The sequence below is a fragment of the Aulonocara stuartgranti genome (assembly GCF_965226115.1).
Source record: "Aulonocara stuartgranti genome assembly, chromosome: 6".
NCBI lineage: Eukaryota > Metazoa > Chordata > Actinopteri > Cichliformes > Cichlidae > Aulonocara > Aulonocara stuartgranti.
In genome coordinates this window covers 10053489-10071863 of record NC_138944.1, presented here as the reverse complement: position 1 = coordinate 10071863, position 18375 = coordinate 10053489, and the positions used below count along the sequence as shown (strand labels likewise).

The 18375-nt window shown below is 41.8% G+C and overlaps 1 protein-coding gene across 1 annotated transcript; it reads right to left on the bottom strand.

The window, feature by feature from the left end:
- Window positions 1-732: 732 nt before the first annotated feature.
- On the bottom strand, window positions 733-17440 carry LOC309709305 (scavenger receptor cysteine-rich domain-containing protein DMBT1-like). The gene is made up of 16 exons (XM_082537863.1): window positions 17354-17440; window positions 10424-10495; window positions 10236-10323; window positions 8998-9771; window positions 8474-8905; window positions 7771-8085; window positions 6919-7350; window positions 6188-6502; window positions 5301-5732; window positions 4500-4814; window positions 4135-4343; window positions 3720-3868; window positions 2537-2779; window positions 2289-2448; window positions 2115-2190; window positions 733-2007 (listed from the first exon to the last, which is right to left on the bottom strand). Exons 3-16 carry the CDS (start codon window positions 10297-10299, stop codon window positions 1988-1990), a joined length of 3936 nt encoding a protein of 1311 aa, XP_082393989.1. The 5' UTR covers window positions 10300-10323; window positions 10424-10495; window positions 17354-17440; the 3' UTR covers window positions 733-1987.
- Window positions 17441-18375: the final 935 nt, after the last annotated feature.

Below are 18375 nucleotides of genomic sequence, written 5' to 3'. Positions count from 1 at the left end.
GCGGAGGCCCTGGCAGACCGATCCCCGGCTACCAAGACAGCAACTGGGACGTGTGAACATCACCAAATGCTGTGGTTCCTCCTCTGAGATGCTTTAACAGGCTTTTATTGAGCCCATGTTCAGTTGTTACTTGTTTGTGGGTCTTTCTGCCTTCAGTAACTGTAAACTATGGTCTACTAGGGTTCAGATCAGTGACTGATGTGTCTATTGAAGAATATCCCATTTCGTTGCCTTGAGAAATTCTTGCAGGATTTTGTTTAATCTGAGCAGAAAGTACAGTCGTGTACTCATCACCAGGAGTCACATCATCAGTAAACACAAAGTTAACTTGTTTCTATTCTTAACCATACATGCCAAGGCCATGACATTACCTGGTGATGTGGTATACTCTGGATCATACTCCTTCTTTATTTGACCACTCGTGAACTCTTCATTATCTTGCTCATAGGTATATATGTCTTTAAGTCAAATGATGGCCTGACTAAGCTGTTAATGCTGTACTTTTGTAAAAACCTCTTGAATTCAAGCTGGAATCTGCACTTCGCTCATATCTAGAAAATTCAGTGTTGCAGTGTACAGAGGAAAGATCACAGAAACAGTCATTGTCCAAAAGCTTACAGACCTGATTTTCATCATGTAATACAAATGACAACCTCATGGTGACGCCAGAGGAAAAGTCATCTGTTAACCAAAGTCATTCAAATCCTCCTTCTTTGACTGTTGATACCCATCCCAAATTTAATGGCAGTTTATCAAAATATGGAAAGTCAGTAAACCAACCCAGAGAGGAATCCAGTGTTTTTTTGAGAAAGATTATATTAGTTCCAGTAATAAAGAAAATGTTTTGTGAATATAATAATAAGGTTGGATATAATGTACTTAGCATATAACATATGAAATAACATATTAAATTCTACAATGTAACATCAGTTTGATTAAATTATATAGAATGAATTTGAAAAAAGGATTTAATTACATCATAGAAAGTCTTTCTGATATTACAGGATGTTACAAGCTCACCGAGCTGATTTATCCCGCAAAACAAAAAGAAGAAATGGTGGCATTTATTACTTCTAGGCTGGACTACTGTAATTCATTATCAGGATGTCCTAAAAATTCCCTGAAAACCCTTCAGCTGATCAAAAATACTGCAGCAAGAGTACTGACACAGACTAGAAAGCGAGCAGATTTCTCCGATATTTGTTTCTCTTCACTGGCTTCCTGTTAAATCCAGAATCAGATTTAAAATCCTCTTCCTTACACACAAGGTCTAGAATAATCGGGCCCCATCTTATCATAATGATTTTATAGTACTGAATCACCCCATTAAAGCACTTCACTCTCAGACTACAGGCTTTATTGTGGTTCCTAGAGTATTTAAAAGTAGAATGGCAGGCAGAGCCTTCAGCTTTCATGCCCTTCTTCTGTGGAACAAACTTCCAGTTCGGACTCGAGAGAAAGAAACTGGTGGAGGTTTCTTCCTGTTAAAAGTGTGTTTTTCCTTCCCACTGTCACCAAAGCACTTGGCCATAGAGGTCATATGTTTGTTGGTGTTTTCTCTGTTTTCTTTGTATTATTGTAGGGTCTATACCTTACAACATAAAGCACCTTGAGGAAACAGTTGTTCTGATTCGGCACTTTATAAATAAAATTGCATTGAATTGAATTAATACCTTCTCTGCAATTTTCATACGGTGCAATGAAATGTAAAGGGTATGATTAGAGTGTGTGAACTGTGATACTTGGTGGATGCAGTTTATCACCCAGTTGGTTTCACATTCTAGCATCAAGGTATAGTTTTTACAAATAGGATGCATACCTTATTTGGACAGTTTGCAGTTATACAATGAAAAAAAGCCCAAATGGAACATAATATCAAAAAATATGTGTAAAATATTTGTGAATATTATATTTAAATCATCTCTCTTCTGAAAACAGAGTTCTGGCAGTTAATTTCACACTACAGAATGTTATTGGATGTTCCAGATCACTCAGCTGGCTTGTCCACTAAAAAAAAAGAAGAAGAAGAAAAAGTTGATATGGCAGTTATTAGTTTAATATAAATCACTATGTCAAGACATGAGCTCTGAATCCAGGTTTTAATTCATACTCACAAGTGATCGGTCCAATGGTGACGGGATTCATAAAAGCTGAGTTGGAAACAGAGCGATGTGCCCTACTTGTGCACGACTGCAAAGGGCAAAAGAATGAGAAAAGAGATATAGGATTTAAACCAGAGAAACCATTTTGGATTATGGAGTACTGCTAAAATGAAATGTGGAACTCACTGGTACACAGTTGTACTTCCTCTGGTTACACAGGCTGAGGCTGCAGTGAAGATATATGTCTCTGTATTCACCCTGGAGCAGGAAGAGCAGAGCAGAGAAACGAGCTCGGAGGGATGAACCACTTTCAACTATTGACACCTTTAGGCGGTCAGTGGGACACCTGTGAGACAGGAGGGAGGAGATCAGCAGGGTCCACACACTTCACTGTATCTCACAAAGCATTGGTGAGGTTGGAGAGATGCACATACTTGTTCTGGATGAGAGGATATTGTGTGGGATCATCAGGGTTTGGTGAGTGAGTGGCGTAGCAGTCCTCCAGAACAGCTGCCAAAACTGGGTCTGTGTCCTCCACAGAGACGCCCACGTACAGAGGTGAACCCACTGGGAGGAAGACTTGGCCTGGTGGATAAGACTCAGTGTAGTTGGAGTTGCGGAACAGAGACATGGAGGCTCGAGCTTTTGGACCCGAACCTGAAATTCCTCCAGTGAACCTGACAAAGGGAAAGAAAATTATATAATGCAATGATCTCTCAGACACTACTTGCTGCTATTCTGTCTTTTTCCTGGTTTGTGTAAGAAGACAGCTTTGGATTTGTTTTCTTCAAAAGTCTGATGGTTCGAGCCCCAGCTCCTCCAGACCATATGCTGGAAATGTCTTTGGAGATGGTGCTAAACATGCATCCATTGGTATGTGAGCATGTGCAGATAAAAAGTGCTTCAAGTGCATATAATCAAGTAGTTGAACAAGTGAAATAGCACTGCCTAAATAACAGATTATATAGCTGATTTAAATTTTACACTAGAGTTTTAATCCAGTAAACATGTTTTGTTATGTTAATTGACAAATCTCCCTTTCTGACTGGAAAGAAGACTTTGTTTATTTTATTTTATAAACTTTATTTTATAAAGTCCAAGATATATATGTATTTTGAGCAAAAAGCAACAAAGTCTCTTGAGGGAATTGTGCGACTAAAAAGACATTTGCACTGGTAAAACGCTGCCTCCTGGTGGTAAATGTTTGTTAAATTCTGCATTGAATAATTACAAAACACATCTTTAAACTACAACTAGGCAGCAAACTGTTAACTGGATTGAGTAAACAACTTAATGTGGAGCTTTCTAAACAAACTGTAACGCTGTTTGGAAAGTAGCCTCACAGCTAAAAGCACTTAAGTTTATGCATGAAGGATCTGAAAATGACTTTCAGTGGTCATGTTAAATTACAAACAGCTCACAGTAATGCATGCTTACTCTCTCATAAATGGTTAAAAGAAACACACACAGTAAACAAGATTCATCTTAATTATTGCAGTTTGGTAACAGAATAATTGAAAAGAGTGGGGTAATAACTATACTATTACACACATGAGAGCCCTGAATTTTAGAGCTACATATACTAAGTGATGCTGCAGTTAAATTCAATGAACTTACAGGTCTGGCCTGATAGCTACATTCAGGCTGGCGTCTGTGTCCAGGGGATAAGCACAGGAGAAGGGAAGACCCACAGGAAGAGCGAAGGACAAATTAGTCAGAGGGTAGATGAATAAACTGTTGAAGTAGATGACATGTGTGCTGTTGGTCTGAAAGACAGATGATGACATTTTCAGTCAGTTAAGAAATCATGTCACCTAGAGAAAGTCTAATCACCAGAGACATGTCCACAGGGGTTAATACAGTGAATCCTTCTGAAGTCTCTGACTGCTGTTGCTCACTTTTTTCTCCTTGAATAACAAAAAGGCCATTTTATGCCAAAACACAGTCTACAGCCATCTTATCACAAATTAATTGCGCAGTAGTGTTTTTTAATGGGACAGTTAAACAATAGGAAAAAGAAATAAGTCTTTACCCTCAGCACATTTCCACAGGCACCTGCCCGAGCCTCCATTTCATACCAAACATAATCATCACGGACTCTGACCCAGGAACAGTTGCTGGAAGCCAGGTTGCCCGAGAAGGGGTTCAAACCGGAGGATGACATGCTGCCCATATGCAGACCTACTTGGATTTTATCACGGCCACAAATTAACTGTGAAGTCTGGAGTGGAGGCTGCTGGACTAAAGAAAAAGACATGAGGTCACTAATAAAAAATGAAAGCAGATGAAATAGGAAATACCAAATGAGGCCAGCATGAGTACTTCAATGTCATAATATAAGATAAGATAAAAGATTTCATTATTTCAATTTTTCAGTATGTGAGAACTTTAACTTACATTCACATACGACGCTGGCATCTTCATGGTGACCACAGTTGTGGACTCCAAGCCCGTTGTGTCTGCAGTCAGTTATTGATGATTCATTTCCAAAACAGTATACATCGTCCAACCAGATGGGTCCGCTGCCCTGTCCAAAAGCTGCACTTTGTAGCGCTGAACGAGCGCTTCCACAGCCCAGCTGTCTGCACACCACTTTAGCATCATTCAGGTCCCAAGAATCATCACACACTGTGCCCCACTGTCCATCATTGAAGACCTCCACTCTGCCAGAGCAGCGGTTCTGACCGTTGACCAGCCTCACTGACGAAAGAGCTAATAGAAAACCAAAAGAAGGAACACTGTCAAATTTTACTGGAATATTTTTCAATAGTAGCATCTGTACTTCTACTTAAGTACAGAATTTCTGTACTTTTGCTACCTCTGGTGGTGCTGTAAAAGATGACACCACTACAACATGTCAGTACATGAAACCTCTTGCTTCTTAGATATTCCAGGATCACCTATAAGTGATATTATTGCAAAGTGGAAACTCTTAGGAACCACAGCAGCTCAGTCACAAAGAATCATCCTATGTAAAGTTACTGAGCAGTGTCTCTGTGTGCTGAGGCACATAGTATGTTAAAATGTCCAACACTCAGCTGGCTCAATAACTGCAGTGCTCCATACCTCCTCTGGCATTAACAGCTGTTCAAAAACTGCGCAACAGGAGCTTCTTGGCATGGGCTTCTGCTCTGTCTCAAAGCCAGACAGTTACAAAGTTTGATTCCACTCTTCATAGCTCCACATGTTCATATTTACCTTCACAGACGACACCAGCATCCTCAGAGTGGGCACAGTTATGAGATCCAAACCCTCTGTGTTGACACTCAGAGAGCTTTGATTCATTGCCCGTGCATGTGACTTCATCCAACCAGATGGGTCCGTTGCCCTGTCCAAATTGTGCATTTGTTGGTGCTGATAGGACCGTACCACAGCCCAGCTGTCTACACACCACCTGAGCATCCACCAGGCCCCAGGCATCGTCACACACCGTCCCCCACTGTCCACTGTGGAAGATCTCCACCCTGCCAGAGCAGGAGCTGTTTCCATTAACCAGGCGGACCTCCCCCTCGACTGCTGTGCTGTTGCCCACTGGTGTTGTGGTAGAGATGTTAGCGGTCACATGTGTGGTGGTGAAGTTCTGTGGCCTTGGTGTTGTTGGAAAAACAGTGCTGTTGATTCCTGGTTGGACTGAAAGAAAAGTGTCTTTGAACTAAAAGGACAAACTCAGTTTGCACTTCCTTCTACATTAATGAGGATAAGCTCTCATTAGAACATCTCAACATAATTGTTTTCTCACCAAATCCTTATTTACTTTGCATTTGACTCCATGTGCTGCACAACAACTTTATATTTAAATGGTAAATTAAAACAACAAATGAGAATAGTTTTCACATCAGTTAGATGTCAGCAGTAGGAAGTGGAGGATGGTGAAGATGACAACATTTGTTTTGAATTTATTTATAATTTGTTGCTAATTACATAGTTTTTAGTGGCATTATCTGTGGATCCATGGAAATATTGCCATAGTAAGTGTATCTTTAGTTAAAAATGGTAAATTAAAGCAACAAATGAGAATAGTTTTCTCATCAGTTAGGTGTCAGCAGTAAGAAATGGAGGGTACCTGAAAAATGCATAAAATTTACCTTCACAGATGATGCTGGCATCTTCATTATGACGACAGTCGTGGACTCCAAGCCCGTTGTGTCTGCAGTCAGTTATTGATGATTCATTTCCAAAACATGCTACATCGTCCAACCAGATGGGTCCGCTGCCCTGTCCAAAAGCTGCATTTTGTAGTGCTGAACGAGCGCTTCCACAGCCCAGCTGTCTGCACACCACATTAGCATCATTCAGGTCCCACAAATCATCACACACTGTGCCCCACTGTCCATCATTGAAGACCTCCACTCTGCCAGAGCAGCGGTTCTGACCGTTGACCAGCCTCACTGTTGAAGCAGCTAATAGAAAACCAGAAGAAGGAACGCTGTCAATGGGAGTACTTCAGATGAAATGTAGACTTATTAGAATAATATAACAATATAATAATATATATAATATATAATAATATAACATAATCATCTTTCTACTATTTATTTAACTTCAGCTGACAACATGTTATTTTAAACTTATTTTTAATTTGTTGGTAATTTGATAGTTCTTGGGGGCAGGTTCTGGATTCATGGAAATATCTTCATAGTAAGTTTATCTTTATTGAAAAATTTCTCATAATTCAAGACTAAAAGAAAAAATTGTTGTGTGGATAAAAACCTGTAGTAGTATGTAACTATAAATCATCTTAGTTCAGTGTTATCCCAAATGCACACACGAACAAAGTTGGATTTCACTCTCTTTAACCCCACATGTTCATATTTACCTTCACAGACGACACCAGCATCCTCAGAGTGGGCACAGTCATGAGATCCAAACCCTCTGTGTTGACACTCAGAGAGCTTTGATTCGTTGCCTGAGCATGTGACTTCATCCAACCAGATGGGTCCGTTGCCCTGTCCAAATCGCGCGTTTGTTGGTGCTGAGAAGACCCTGCCACAGCCCAGCTGTCTACACACCACCTGAGCATCCACCAGGACCCAGGCATCGTCACACACCGTCCCCCACTGTCCACTGTGGAAGATCTCCACCCTGCCAGAGCAGGAGCTGTTTCCATTAACCAGGCGGACCTCCCCCTCGACTGCTGTGCTGTTGCCCACTGGTGTTGTGGTAGTGATGTTAGCGGTCACATGTGTGGTGGTGAAGTTCTGTGGCCTTGGTGTTGTTGGAAAAACAGTGCTGTTGATTCCTGGTTGGACTGAAAGAAAAGTGTCTTTGAACTAAAAGGACAAACTCAGTTTGCACTTCCTTCTACATTAATGAGGATAAGCTCTCACCTTGTTTACTTTGCATTTGACTCCATGTGCTGCACAACAACTTTATATTTAAATGGTAAATTAAAACAACAAATGAGAATAGTTTTCACATCAGTTAGGTGTCAGCAGTAGGAAGTGGAGGATGGTGAAGATGACAACATTTGTTTTGAATTTATTTATAATTTGTTGCTAATTACATAGTTTTTAGTGGCATTATCTGTGGATCCATGGAAATATTGCCATAGTAAGTGTATCTTTAGTTAAAAAATGGTAAATTAAAGCAACAAATGAGAATAGTTTTCTCATCAGTTTGATGTCAGCAGTAAGAAATGGAGGGTACCTGAAAAATGCATAAAATTTACCTTCACAGATGATGCTGGCATCTTCATTATGACGACAGTCGTGGACTCCAAGCCCGTTGTGTCTGCAGTCAGTTATTGATGATTCATTTCCAAAACATGCTACATCGTCCAACCAGATGGGTCCGCTGCCCTGTCCAAAAGCTGCACTTTGTAGTGCTGAACGAGCGCTTCCACAGCCCAGCTGTCTGCACACCACATTAGCATCATTCAGGTCCCAGGAATCATCACACACTGTGCCCCACTGTCCATCATTGAAGACCTCCACTCTGCCAGAGCAGCGGTTCTGACCATTGACCAGCCTCACTGACGAAGGAGCTAATAGAAAACCAAAAGAAGGAACACTGTAAATTTTAATGAAAGGTGGATCTATTAGAGCAATATAAAAAACAACACAATAATCTTTCTACTCTTTCTTGCATTGACTGACAGGTGACAACATTTTATTTTGAATTTAATTCTATTTAGTTTTTACTGAATTGGGTTCTTGGAGTGATTTTGTGTAGAGTTATCGAAAAATTGTCATGTTATGTTCATCTTTATAAAAAAGGTTACTCATAATTCGCCTGAAAGAAAAAATACTTACCATGAAAAGCCTTATAGGTAAAAACCTGTAGTAGTATATAACTTTAAGCCATCTTAGATCAATCTGGCCCCAAATGCAGTCGGTACAAAGCCGAACTTCACTGCACATGTTCATATTTACCTGCACAGATGACACCGGCATCCTCATAGTGACCACAGTTATGAGATCCAAACCCGTTGTGGTGACACTCGGAGAGCGTTGATTCCATGCCTGAGCATGTGACATCATCCAACCAGATGGGTCCGTTGCCCTGTCCAAATTGTGCATTTGTTGGTGCTGAGATGACCCTGCCACAGCCCAGCTGTCTACACACCACATGAGCATTCACCAGGCCCCAGTTATCGTCACACACCGTCCCCCACTGTCCACTGTGGAAGATCTCCACCCTGCCAGAGCAGGAGCTGTTTCCATTAACCAGGCGGACCTCCCCCTCGACTGTTGTGCTGTTGCCCACTGGTGTTGTGGTAGAGATGTTAGCAGTCACATGTGTGGTGGTGAAGTTCTGTGGCCTTGGTGTTGTGGTAGGTAAAACAGGTGTAATTGTGTTCACTTCTGTTTAAAATAATAATAATAATCATGCACTCAGAAACCATTGAACCAACTGAATCATCAACAGGTTAATCATATTTAAAGCATAGGTTTACCTGCACAGTATGCAAGGTTGCATGCATATGGCTTCACAAGTTTGTAGACATAGTAGTTTGCATGGCAAAGTTTAACATGGATGGTGTGTGACTGAAAATGGCAGCAGCTGCCACTCCAAACATTGCACACAGTGCGATTCACAATTTCACCTGACCATGTGGGATGAGGTTGTGTTATCCACAAAGGCGCATGAGTTCCACACCTGTTTGATTCGACACACCTCTCTGGAATACGAGCACTGGTTTGATTCAAAAACAGGCGATACCAGCCTTGCCAGTTTATATATTGATCACAGTGTAGGACCTCAGTATTTGTGTTATTTGTTGAACGCCAGTCATCATTCAATGTTGCATAGTTCTGACAAGGGTCCACACATTGGGAATTGATGCAGTCCGTGCCTGAAGGACAAACTGTGTTCCCACAGTAGAACCGGACAGATTGGGAAGAGGCAGCTGCTCTGTTCTTGGAGGAAGGCTCCGGACATTCGTATGAGCCTGGTGTGTTGTGGCAAATCTGAGGTGGTGTGCATGGTGAGTTTGGGAGGGAACACTCATCAGTGTCCACACAGCCCTTCTCTGAGGACCAGTGGTAACCTCGGTCACAGCAAGAAGAGTCACTGCAGAGTTTTGGGTCATAGCAGGTGAGGCCATCACCTACAAAGCCATCTTTACAGATACATGAGAGGGCGTGGCCGGTGAAGGTGTCACCTCTTTCCTGTGACTCCAAGCAGGTGGCTTTGCCATGACATGAATCACAGCTGGTCACAGGAGTCCCTGCAGACAAAATAGTCACAGCATTTCATCTGTCACAGCACTTAAATACAAGTAAGACTTTTTGATTCATAATCATTTTGAAACATCTTTTGAAATCTCACCACAGTGTAAAATAGCTGAATTTAAAAAGAAGAAAGATTTGAGTAATTTGTTGTAATTTAGATAATTCATCAAAATAACTCTTTGGAGGCATTTCACGTCACTGTTGAATACTCTTACTGAATATGAGGTAAATATTTGTCTACTTTCAAACTGATATTTAAATAACATACCTTACCTAAAAAATTTCTAAAGGAGAAATGTGAAAATGTAAAATTAGCAAATTCATTATAGTTTGTCTGGAGCAATTATTTAATTAGTGTCTTAATTAGAGGCACAATAATTGACAAAGGAAAAAGTACCATTATAATAATTACATCAGTCCATTTAGAAAATGAATTTATGTCTAACTAGAGATGATTTACCTGAAGAAGTTCCTGTGAAAATATGCACAAGTATGAGTAAGAACAGTCCAGAAGGCGTTCCCATTATTGATCACATCCACGACTCAAACTGCGTGAAAAAGACAAAGGAGATGTTTTAAAACTGCATTTTTACATTATGCCATCTTATTCTGTATTAAATCTATAACTTCTGATGTGTCTGTACTTACCCTGGAGAGACTCTGAGAATCCAGCGCTTAAGCTCACAGAGAGTCTGAGGATGAGAATTTATTGGCCTGTTTCTGTGTGCAAAGGACAAATAGAAGTGATTGATGGGGAAATATTTAAGTAGGTAAGACAAAGAACTTATTCATATGGCATCAAAGGAGTTACTCATTAATCTAAAGAACGAAAAAGAATCACGTCCACAATGAAAGGGCACATCCACAAAGCCCAAGTCAGTCATTTTTATGGTACAACAAATTGATGTTTGCACAATCCAGTATTTTCTCACACTTTGCTCATTTATAACCATCTCAGAAGATAAAGAGTACACTAAGTTTTGTGCAATGAAGCTATCTGCCCGACATTCAGAAATGTTGTTTGATCCAATATTCTTATCTCAAGATCCTGTTGGCATCTAGACTTTCAACTATTCAATATTTCCAGTGACATCAGGTGAACCCTGCTAATAATCATGCATGAATCAAAATGCCCCAGCACATGTAAGTACTTTTACAGTTAGACCCAAAAGGTTTTGGATAAAGACTTGCTGTTGTTGTAAGTTTGACCAAACATTGATGTTGTGAAAGGCTTTCATCTTTAATATGAGGGGCTTTACAACATTTTGCTTTATTGGTTTAGAACTTACAGCTGCTTGTGCATGTGTTTCTTTGCCTTCAGGTTTGTATTGAAAAGTTGCTCTGTTGGATTGAAATCGGCAGCTCAACAGTCTGACTGACGTGGCCATTGATTATTCCTTTCCTTTGTTCTGAGAAATTTGGGGGTTGCTTTTGCAGTTTCTTATCATTATCTGAACAGAGCCATGCATATAATCCATCTATTATTCTTAAAGACATCTCTTCACTGTAAACTGACAGTCACACACCTACCTCCTCAAACGTGTTCTTGACATGGTTAGATGTTATGAAGTTATTTTTCTTAACCAAGGAAAGAATTCTGTGATCATCCTTTTTCATCTTCTGAGCTCCTTCAGGCGTTTTAATGTTGCTAAGCTGACCAGAATGTACCAGATTGTTGATATATATATATATATATATATATATATATATATATATATATATATATATATATATATATATATATATATATATATATATATATATAATGAATAATAGTAATGGGTTGCAGCCACAGCTGCCCTGGGGCAGACTGACAGAAGCGAGGCTGCCATATCGCACCATCGGCCCCTCTGGCCAACACCAGTAGGCAGTAGGTGAAATGTCTTGCCCAAGGACGCAACAACCAGGACAGAGAGCCCGGGGATTGAACCGGTGACCTTCCAGTTACAGATACGCTTCCCAACCCCCTGAGCCAAAAAATTCCCCACTCGCCCCTGCGGGCGGTCAATCCTTCAAGCTGGGGTCCTCTACCAGAGGCCTGGGAGCTTGAGGGTCCTGCGCAGTATCTTTGCTGTTCCTAGGACTGCGCTCTTCTGGACAGAGATCTCCGATGTTGTTCCCGGGATCTGCTGGAGCCACTCGCCTAGTTTGGGAGTCACCGCACCTAGTGCTCCGATTACCACGGGGACCACCGTTACCTTCACCCTCCACATCCTCTCGAGCTCTTCTCTGAGCCCTTGGTATTTCTCGAGCTTCTCGTGTTCCTTCTTCCTGATGTTGCTGTCATTCGGAACTGCTACATCGATCACTACGGCCGTCTTCTTCTGTTTGTCTACCACCACTGTGTCCGGTTGGTTAGCCGCCACCATTTTGTCCGTCTGTATCTGGAAGTCCCACAGGATCTTAGCTCGGTCATTCTCCATCACCCTTGGGGGCATCTACCATTTTGACCTTGGGACTTCCAGGTTATACTCGGCACAGATACTATGCCGGCCACTTGGTTATGGCGTTTGTTAAGGTTCAAAGTTGAGGAAGGAGAGTACACACCACCCATGGTCCAGAAGGTCTTTGGTCAAACAATGATTTTAATGAACACACGTGTGGGAAGACACTCTGTACGCAGACAGCCAGTAGTCCTCGACTTAATCAAAGCATGAACAGATATTTTATAGCATCAGGGTTTGTTTACTGACGCCCCTTCATGCGTCACCGGTACATTTTATACATAGATCAGATCAACATCATCATGACTTTTCACCTAGAAAATCATCTTCTATTTTCATGGCTAGCCCTTCCTGTCTACCTTTCAGTTCTTGTCTTGTTCCTCTTTCTTGCCGAGACAACAAGGAACGGTTCCTCTTTTACCGAGACACTTTTGCAGTTACAACCAGACATGAGTAATCTCTCCTCTAAATAAATTTAACTCTATGTGTGTGTGTGTCACGACCTCACATGCTCTTTGTGTCACCTCTTCACCTGTTGCACTTCTGACCTTTTACCAGACCAGAGGCTCACTGAGACTATGTGTATGTCTTCTACTAAATAAATGTTTTAATCAAGAACCTCTACTTAAAAGCTTAATATAAAATGATCTGATATATAAGTGTTTTGTAAGCATGTATTGCAATTCCTTCTATGTTCTAGTTTTCCCTCAGCATGGATCATCTAGACACTCTCACTAGATGAAGCTTAAGACCTTTAAAGAACCTGAACATCAACTCAAATAAGCACAGATATGCAATATGTATAAAATAGTTATAACTGCACCTGGAATACAAAGTTAATTTAATACCTGTATGCATAAAACCTTAAAGCCTTCTTAAAGCTATCTGTTACATTGTTAAAGCCTCGTCTTAGCCTGCTGCTCAAAATAACTTCCTGCTTTCACTTCTGCATACAACTTCCTGTCAGCCTGCAACTCAGTCTTTCTGAAAGAGACACTGTTTAACCCCTGAATGCAATATAAACTCCAGATTATATTATTAATGCAATGGTAATGATGACAATTATTTAACAATAGCAGTAAAATAATTTCCCTGCTCCACACGTTCCATGTATGCCTTACCTGCTAGCATCTTGCACCCTACTGTCATGTGCTGGATTGTCTCTGGGGCATCTTTACACAGCCTGCACCTGGGGTCTTGCCTGGTGTGATAGACCCCAGCCTCAATGGATCTTGTGCTTAGTGCTTGTTCCTGTGCTGCCATGATTAGTGCTTCCGTGCTGTCTTTCAGTCCAGCTTTGTCCAGCCACTGGTAGGATTTCTGGATATCAGCCACCCCCTCTATCTGTCGGTGGTACATACCGTGCAGGGGCCTGTCCTTCCATGATGGTTCCTCGCCTTCCTCCACTTTCTTGGGTTTCTGCTGCCTGAGGTATTCACTGAGCACGCTGTCAGTTGGGGCCATCTTTGTGATGTATTCGTGGATGTTCCTTGTCTCATCCTGGACTGTGGTGCTGACACTCACCAGTCTCCGGCCTCCTTCCTTCCGCTTAGCGTACAGCCTCAGGGTGCTGGACTTGGGGTGAAACCCTCCATGCATGGTAAGGAGCTTTCTTGTCTTGATGTCAGTGGCTTCTATCTCCTCCTTTGGCCAGCCTATTACCCCAGCAGGGTACCTGATCACGGGCAGGGCGTACGTGTTGATGGCCCGGATCTTGTTCTTACCGTTCAGCTGACTCCTCAGGACTCGCCTGACCCTCTGCAGGTACTTGGTGGTTGCAGCTTTCCTAGCGGCCTCTTCATGGTTCCCATTTGCCTGCGGGATCCCCAGGTACTTGTAACTGTCCTCTAGGTCTGCAATGTTGCCTTCTGGTAGTTTGATCCCCTCTGTTCTGACTACCTTTCCTCTCTTTGTTATCATCCGACTACACTTCTCCAGCCCGAACGACATTCCGATGTCATTTTTGTATATCCTGGTGGTGTGGATCAGTGAATTGATGTCTCGTTCACTCTTGGCATACAGCTTGATGTCATCCATGTACAGGAGGTGGCTGACAACTGCTCCATTCCGTAGTCGGTATCCGTAGCCAATCTTGTCAATTATCTCACTATGCAGAACAGCAGTGGGGACAGAGCATCTCCTTGGTAGATCCTGCACTTGATGGTGACTTGTGCTATGGGCTTGAGGTTGGCCTCCAGTGTTGTCTGCCACATCCCCATTGAGTTCCTGATGAAGGCTCTCAGGGTCCTGTTGATCTTATATAGTTCTAGGCATTCCAGGATCCAGGTGTGGGGCATTGAGTCATAGGCCTTCTTGTAATCAATCCAGGCAGTGCACAGGTTGGTCAGTCTGGTCCTGCAGTCTCGGCTGACTGCTTGGTCTGCCAGTAGCTGGTGTTTTGCGCCTCTGGTATTCTTTCTATGCCCCGCTCATGTATTGACCCATGTGCCTGTTCATCTTAGCCGCTATGATGCCTGACAGGAGCTTCCACGTGGTGCTGAGGCAGGTTATTGGTCGGTAGTTGGAGGGGACCGGTCCCTTCTGGGGGTCCTTGAGGATCAGGACTGACTTCGGTTAGCCATTCCGGGTGTCTCTCGTCAACTAGCAGCTGGTTCATTTGTGCTGCCAGGCGCTCGTGGAGTGCAGTCAGCTTCTTCAGCCAGTAGGCGTGAAACATGTCAGGGCCTGGTGCTGTCCAACTCTTCATATTGGAGACCCTTTCTTGGATATCTGCCACTGTGATGGTTACTGGACCCTGTTCAGGGAGGTTGCTATGGTCTGCCCTCAGATCCACTAGCCACTGAGCATTGCCGTTATGGGTTGCGTCCTTCTCCCATATGCTCTTCCAGTATTGTTCCGTCTCCAGCCTTGGTGGTGCTGTTCTCATATTGTTCCCCTGCCAGTGAGAGTACACCTTGGCTGGTTCCGTGGAGAACGGCTGGCCAAGGCTGTGAGTCGTTGCTTGGCAGTTTCCAAGGCCTCAGGTATGGACAGCTTCCTGTACTTCTTAGGCACCTTCCTCATCGCGCCTTTCTGCAACTCCGATAGTTGGCTAACCTCCCTCCGTGCTACCTTGGTCTTAGCCTCTAGCCTCCTTCTCCATGGAGGGTACTGCCCCTTGTGGCTGTTCAACTTGTAGCCAAGCATCTCACTGATCACTGCTGCCGTATTGTAGATCAGCTTGTTAGTGTCGGTAATCGTGGCTGTAGGTATCATCCGTAGTGCTGCATTAACATCATCTAGCAGACCTTCTGAGGATCGTTCTCCTATCGCACTTGGGGCTTGGTACCCAATCTCGGGTGGGGGTGATGATATCTCCCCCCTGACCTGGCGTCCTGGCTCCCCCTTGCCATAGCATTTATGTTGTACCTCGTCAATCTCTAGCTGTGAGAGCAGTCCCTTCTTCCAAATGTTGGAACACTGAGCTACTAGTTGTTTCGCCGTCATTGTGGATGTTGGGTATCGAAGAATCCATAGGTCCCTCATCCTATTCATGTAGCCCCTTCCGCCAGGGTTACTTGCGTAGTAGCATTCCAACAACGCCCTGTTTTCGTCTCTTGCCCACCGATGCCTTCTTGTTCCAGTAGCCCACTTCTCGTCAGGGTGCCCTGTTCCTCAACACCTGATGCGGACCTTGTTGATCCGGGCGATGTCCGAGCTGGCATGCCTTCATATTTATCTGTCTCGCTCATGTCTACGGTAGGCTTGCTTAGCAAAAGGGGTCTAGCCTTGTGTGTATATATATACATATATATATATATATATATATATATACACACATATATGTAGATATATGATGAACTCCTTGAATTAAAGCTAAAAGTCTGCGCTTCAATCACATCTTTGTGTTTATCATTAAAATCATCTCTACAGATGCGAAAATACCACAAAAAAAAGGTGCCATTTTCAAAAAGCAGATAGACCACACTGTATATCACGTTTGTTCTTTTGTGTGTTGTTCTCTATATTTATCCGACTGGCTTTAAAAAATTGGTTTCAATAAATCAAATTGTCTTCTTTGAAAACAGGAGTGGCTCACTTTAACCTCTATTTGACTGATCGTTCTCATTTTCTAGTTCAATTTATTTTACTTTTATTATGCTGGCATGTCACTTCTTATCATTACTTAGTGGAATAAACACCATTACACAATATTTATTCAGAGAATTCCTTGTTCCCCTTTTTGATTAATGATTGACTTCTTCTTTGTTCAATTACAAGAAAAGTTTGATAGTAATATTTTTACAGCACTTTGTGACTGTAAGTACCAAAGAGCACCAACGATGTTCCAAATAGAAACTAAACTTTCAGCCCTTCAGGAAGGAACGTTATTAAGAAAGCACATATTTGTGTTCCTCTCAGGATGTATTTAACATTGACTGTGGAGACCAAAGCAAAACATAAAGCACTATACATCACAAAGCATAGATGTGAGAGTAACACTGCAATAATCATCTTGAGCTTTATCATTAATAGATTCCTTTTACATGACTTGTTTTACTGTAACATTTTATTTAATAACTGAACCTGTTTAAGCTAAAAGGTCAGGCCATATACATTTTCTTCTTTAATTTTCTCTTTCACACCATGTGCCTGTAACACACCACTCCAGTCTTTCTTTTTAAAACTGCAAAACTGGCACAAATGTTGACACTGATTATTTCAGTAATATATTCAGTGACAATCTGTTTTTAATGCCAGTCCAGCCAGTCTTTCAGAGTTACTAAAACACAGATAATCAGCTATTCTTAATTTTTATGCAGGTCTTGACAGGTTTGACATAAGAGGTCTTTAAGAGCACAGAAACTTAATGTCTTGGAGACATGGGACTTTCTCGTTTCTCTGTTTAGTGCCTCTTCTCATCCTGCAGATCAGTCTCATTAAGTCACGTTAGAGGATGTCTTAAATTCTAAAATACATATGCCTCCTTTGCAGAAATGTTTTTACCTCTGATGCATGAAGTTGGTTTTCCATGCTGCTGAAATATACATATAAAAAAATCACCTAATGTGGACTCTACATGCTTGTATCACCTCCGATATCATTAGATAGAGTAGCAGTTGGCTGGCAATATCAAGCAATATCAGTGTTGCCATACGAAATTTCTTTAAAATTCATAGAATGAGCCTCTTACACTAAGGCAACTGGGATCGGTTCTGTTCTCATTCTGCGTTCTCTTGTGTCTGGTTTCCTGTGTTAGTATCTCTCTTTGAAGTCAGTCTTGTCTCCGTGTTAATTTGTCTGTTCCCTAGTCATGTCTCTGTGTAGCCTATCATGCCTGGGAAGTTCTGTCCCTCGCACTCCCACCTTGTTCTGTGTAATTCTAATTTTGTCTCTGTCTTGTTTATTCACCTGTTCTGCAGTCGGGTCGTGTTTCCCTCACTCCCTCTGTTCCCTGTGTTTAGTCAGTCTGTGTCTCAGTGTTTGTTTCGCTTCATGTTTTACTTTAATAGTCACTTGTGTTGTGTGCAGAGATGGGCAGTAATGCGGTAGCTTTACTGTAATCTAATTACTTTTTTCAAGTAATGAATAATGTAAGGGATTATTATTGCAAAAAAGTAATTAGACTGCTGTTACTTTCCTGTAAGTATGCTGCGTTACCTCGTTACTAAACCGTCGTGATTTTGTTTGTGAGAGTGTCTCATGACAATGACGTAAGCGTGTGCGTCGTCCATGGCAGCAACAGATGTGTGTAGATCAACAATGGATAATATGGATTGCAGCAGAGAGTACGACCATGCAGCGTTTAAACCGTGGAAATACTTACATTACTTTAAGTTTAATTCTGTAAAAAGTGACAAAAACATTAGAGTCTGCTGTACTCTGCTTGGGAAGAAAACGTCTTTCTACAGTGAAAAATTAAACTTCAAATCTGAGCAAGAACCTAGCAAGCCACCATGGGAATGTGAAGTTCACAGAGAAACCCCCGTATCCCCACTGACAAATGTAGAATTGGGCTGAAAGGTCTATTGCATTATTAAGTACTCGGGTTTATCATGTTTTTGAATTACTTTTGGAAAATAAGCAATCAGTAAAGTAACTGGATTACTTTTTTGGAGAAGTAATCAGTCATTAGTAACTAGTTACTTGACCAACACTGGTTGTGTGCAGCATGTTCTGTTTTGTTTCCCTGTCTCATTAGTTAGATAACGTCCT

What these genes read in the sequence shown, in the direction of transcription:
- LOC309709305 (XM_082537863.1), bottom strand. Translation starts at nt 10,299, where the DNA reads ATGGGAACGCCTTCTGGACTGTTCTTACTCATACTTGTGCATATTTTC. An exon ending in TGCCAGCATCATCTGTGAAG is followed by an intron (nt 7,351 to 7,770) that starts GTAAATTTTATG and finishes CTTTTCTTTCAG; the next exon opens with TCCAACCAGGAATCAACAGC. An exon ending in TGCCAGCATCATCTGTGAAG is followed by an intron (nt 5,733 to 6,187) that starts GTAAATTTTATG and finishes CTTTTCTTTCAG; the next exon opens with TCCAACCAGGAATCAACAGC.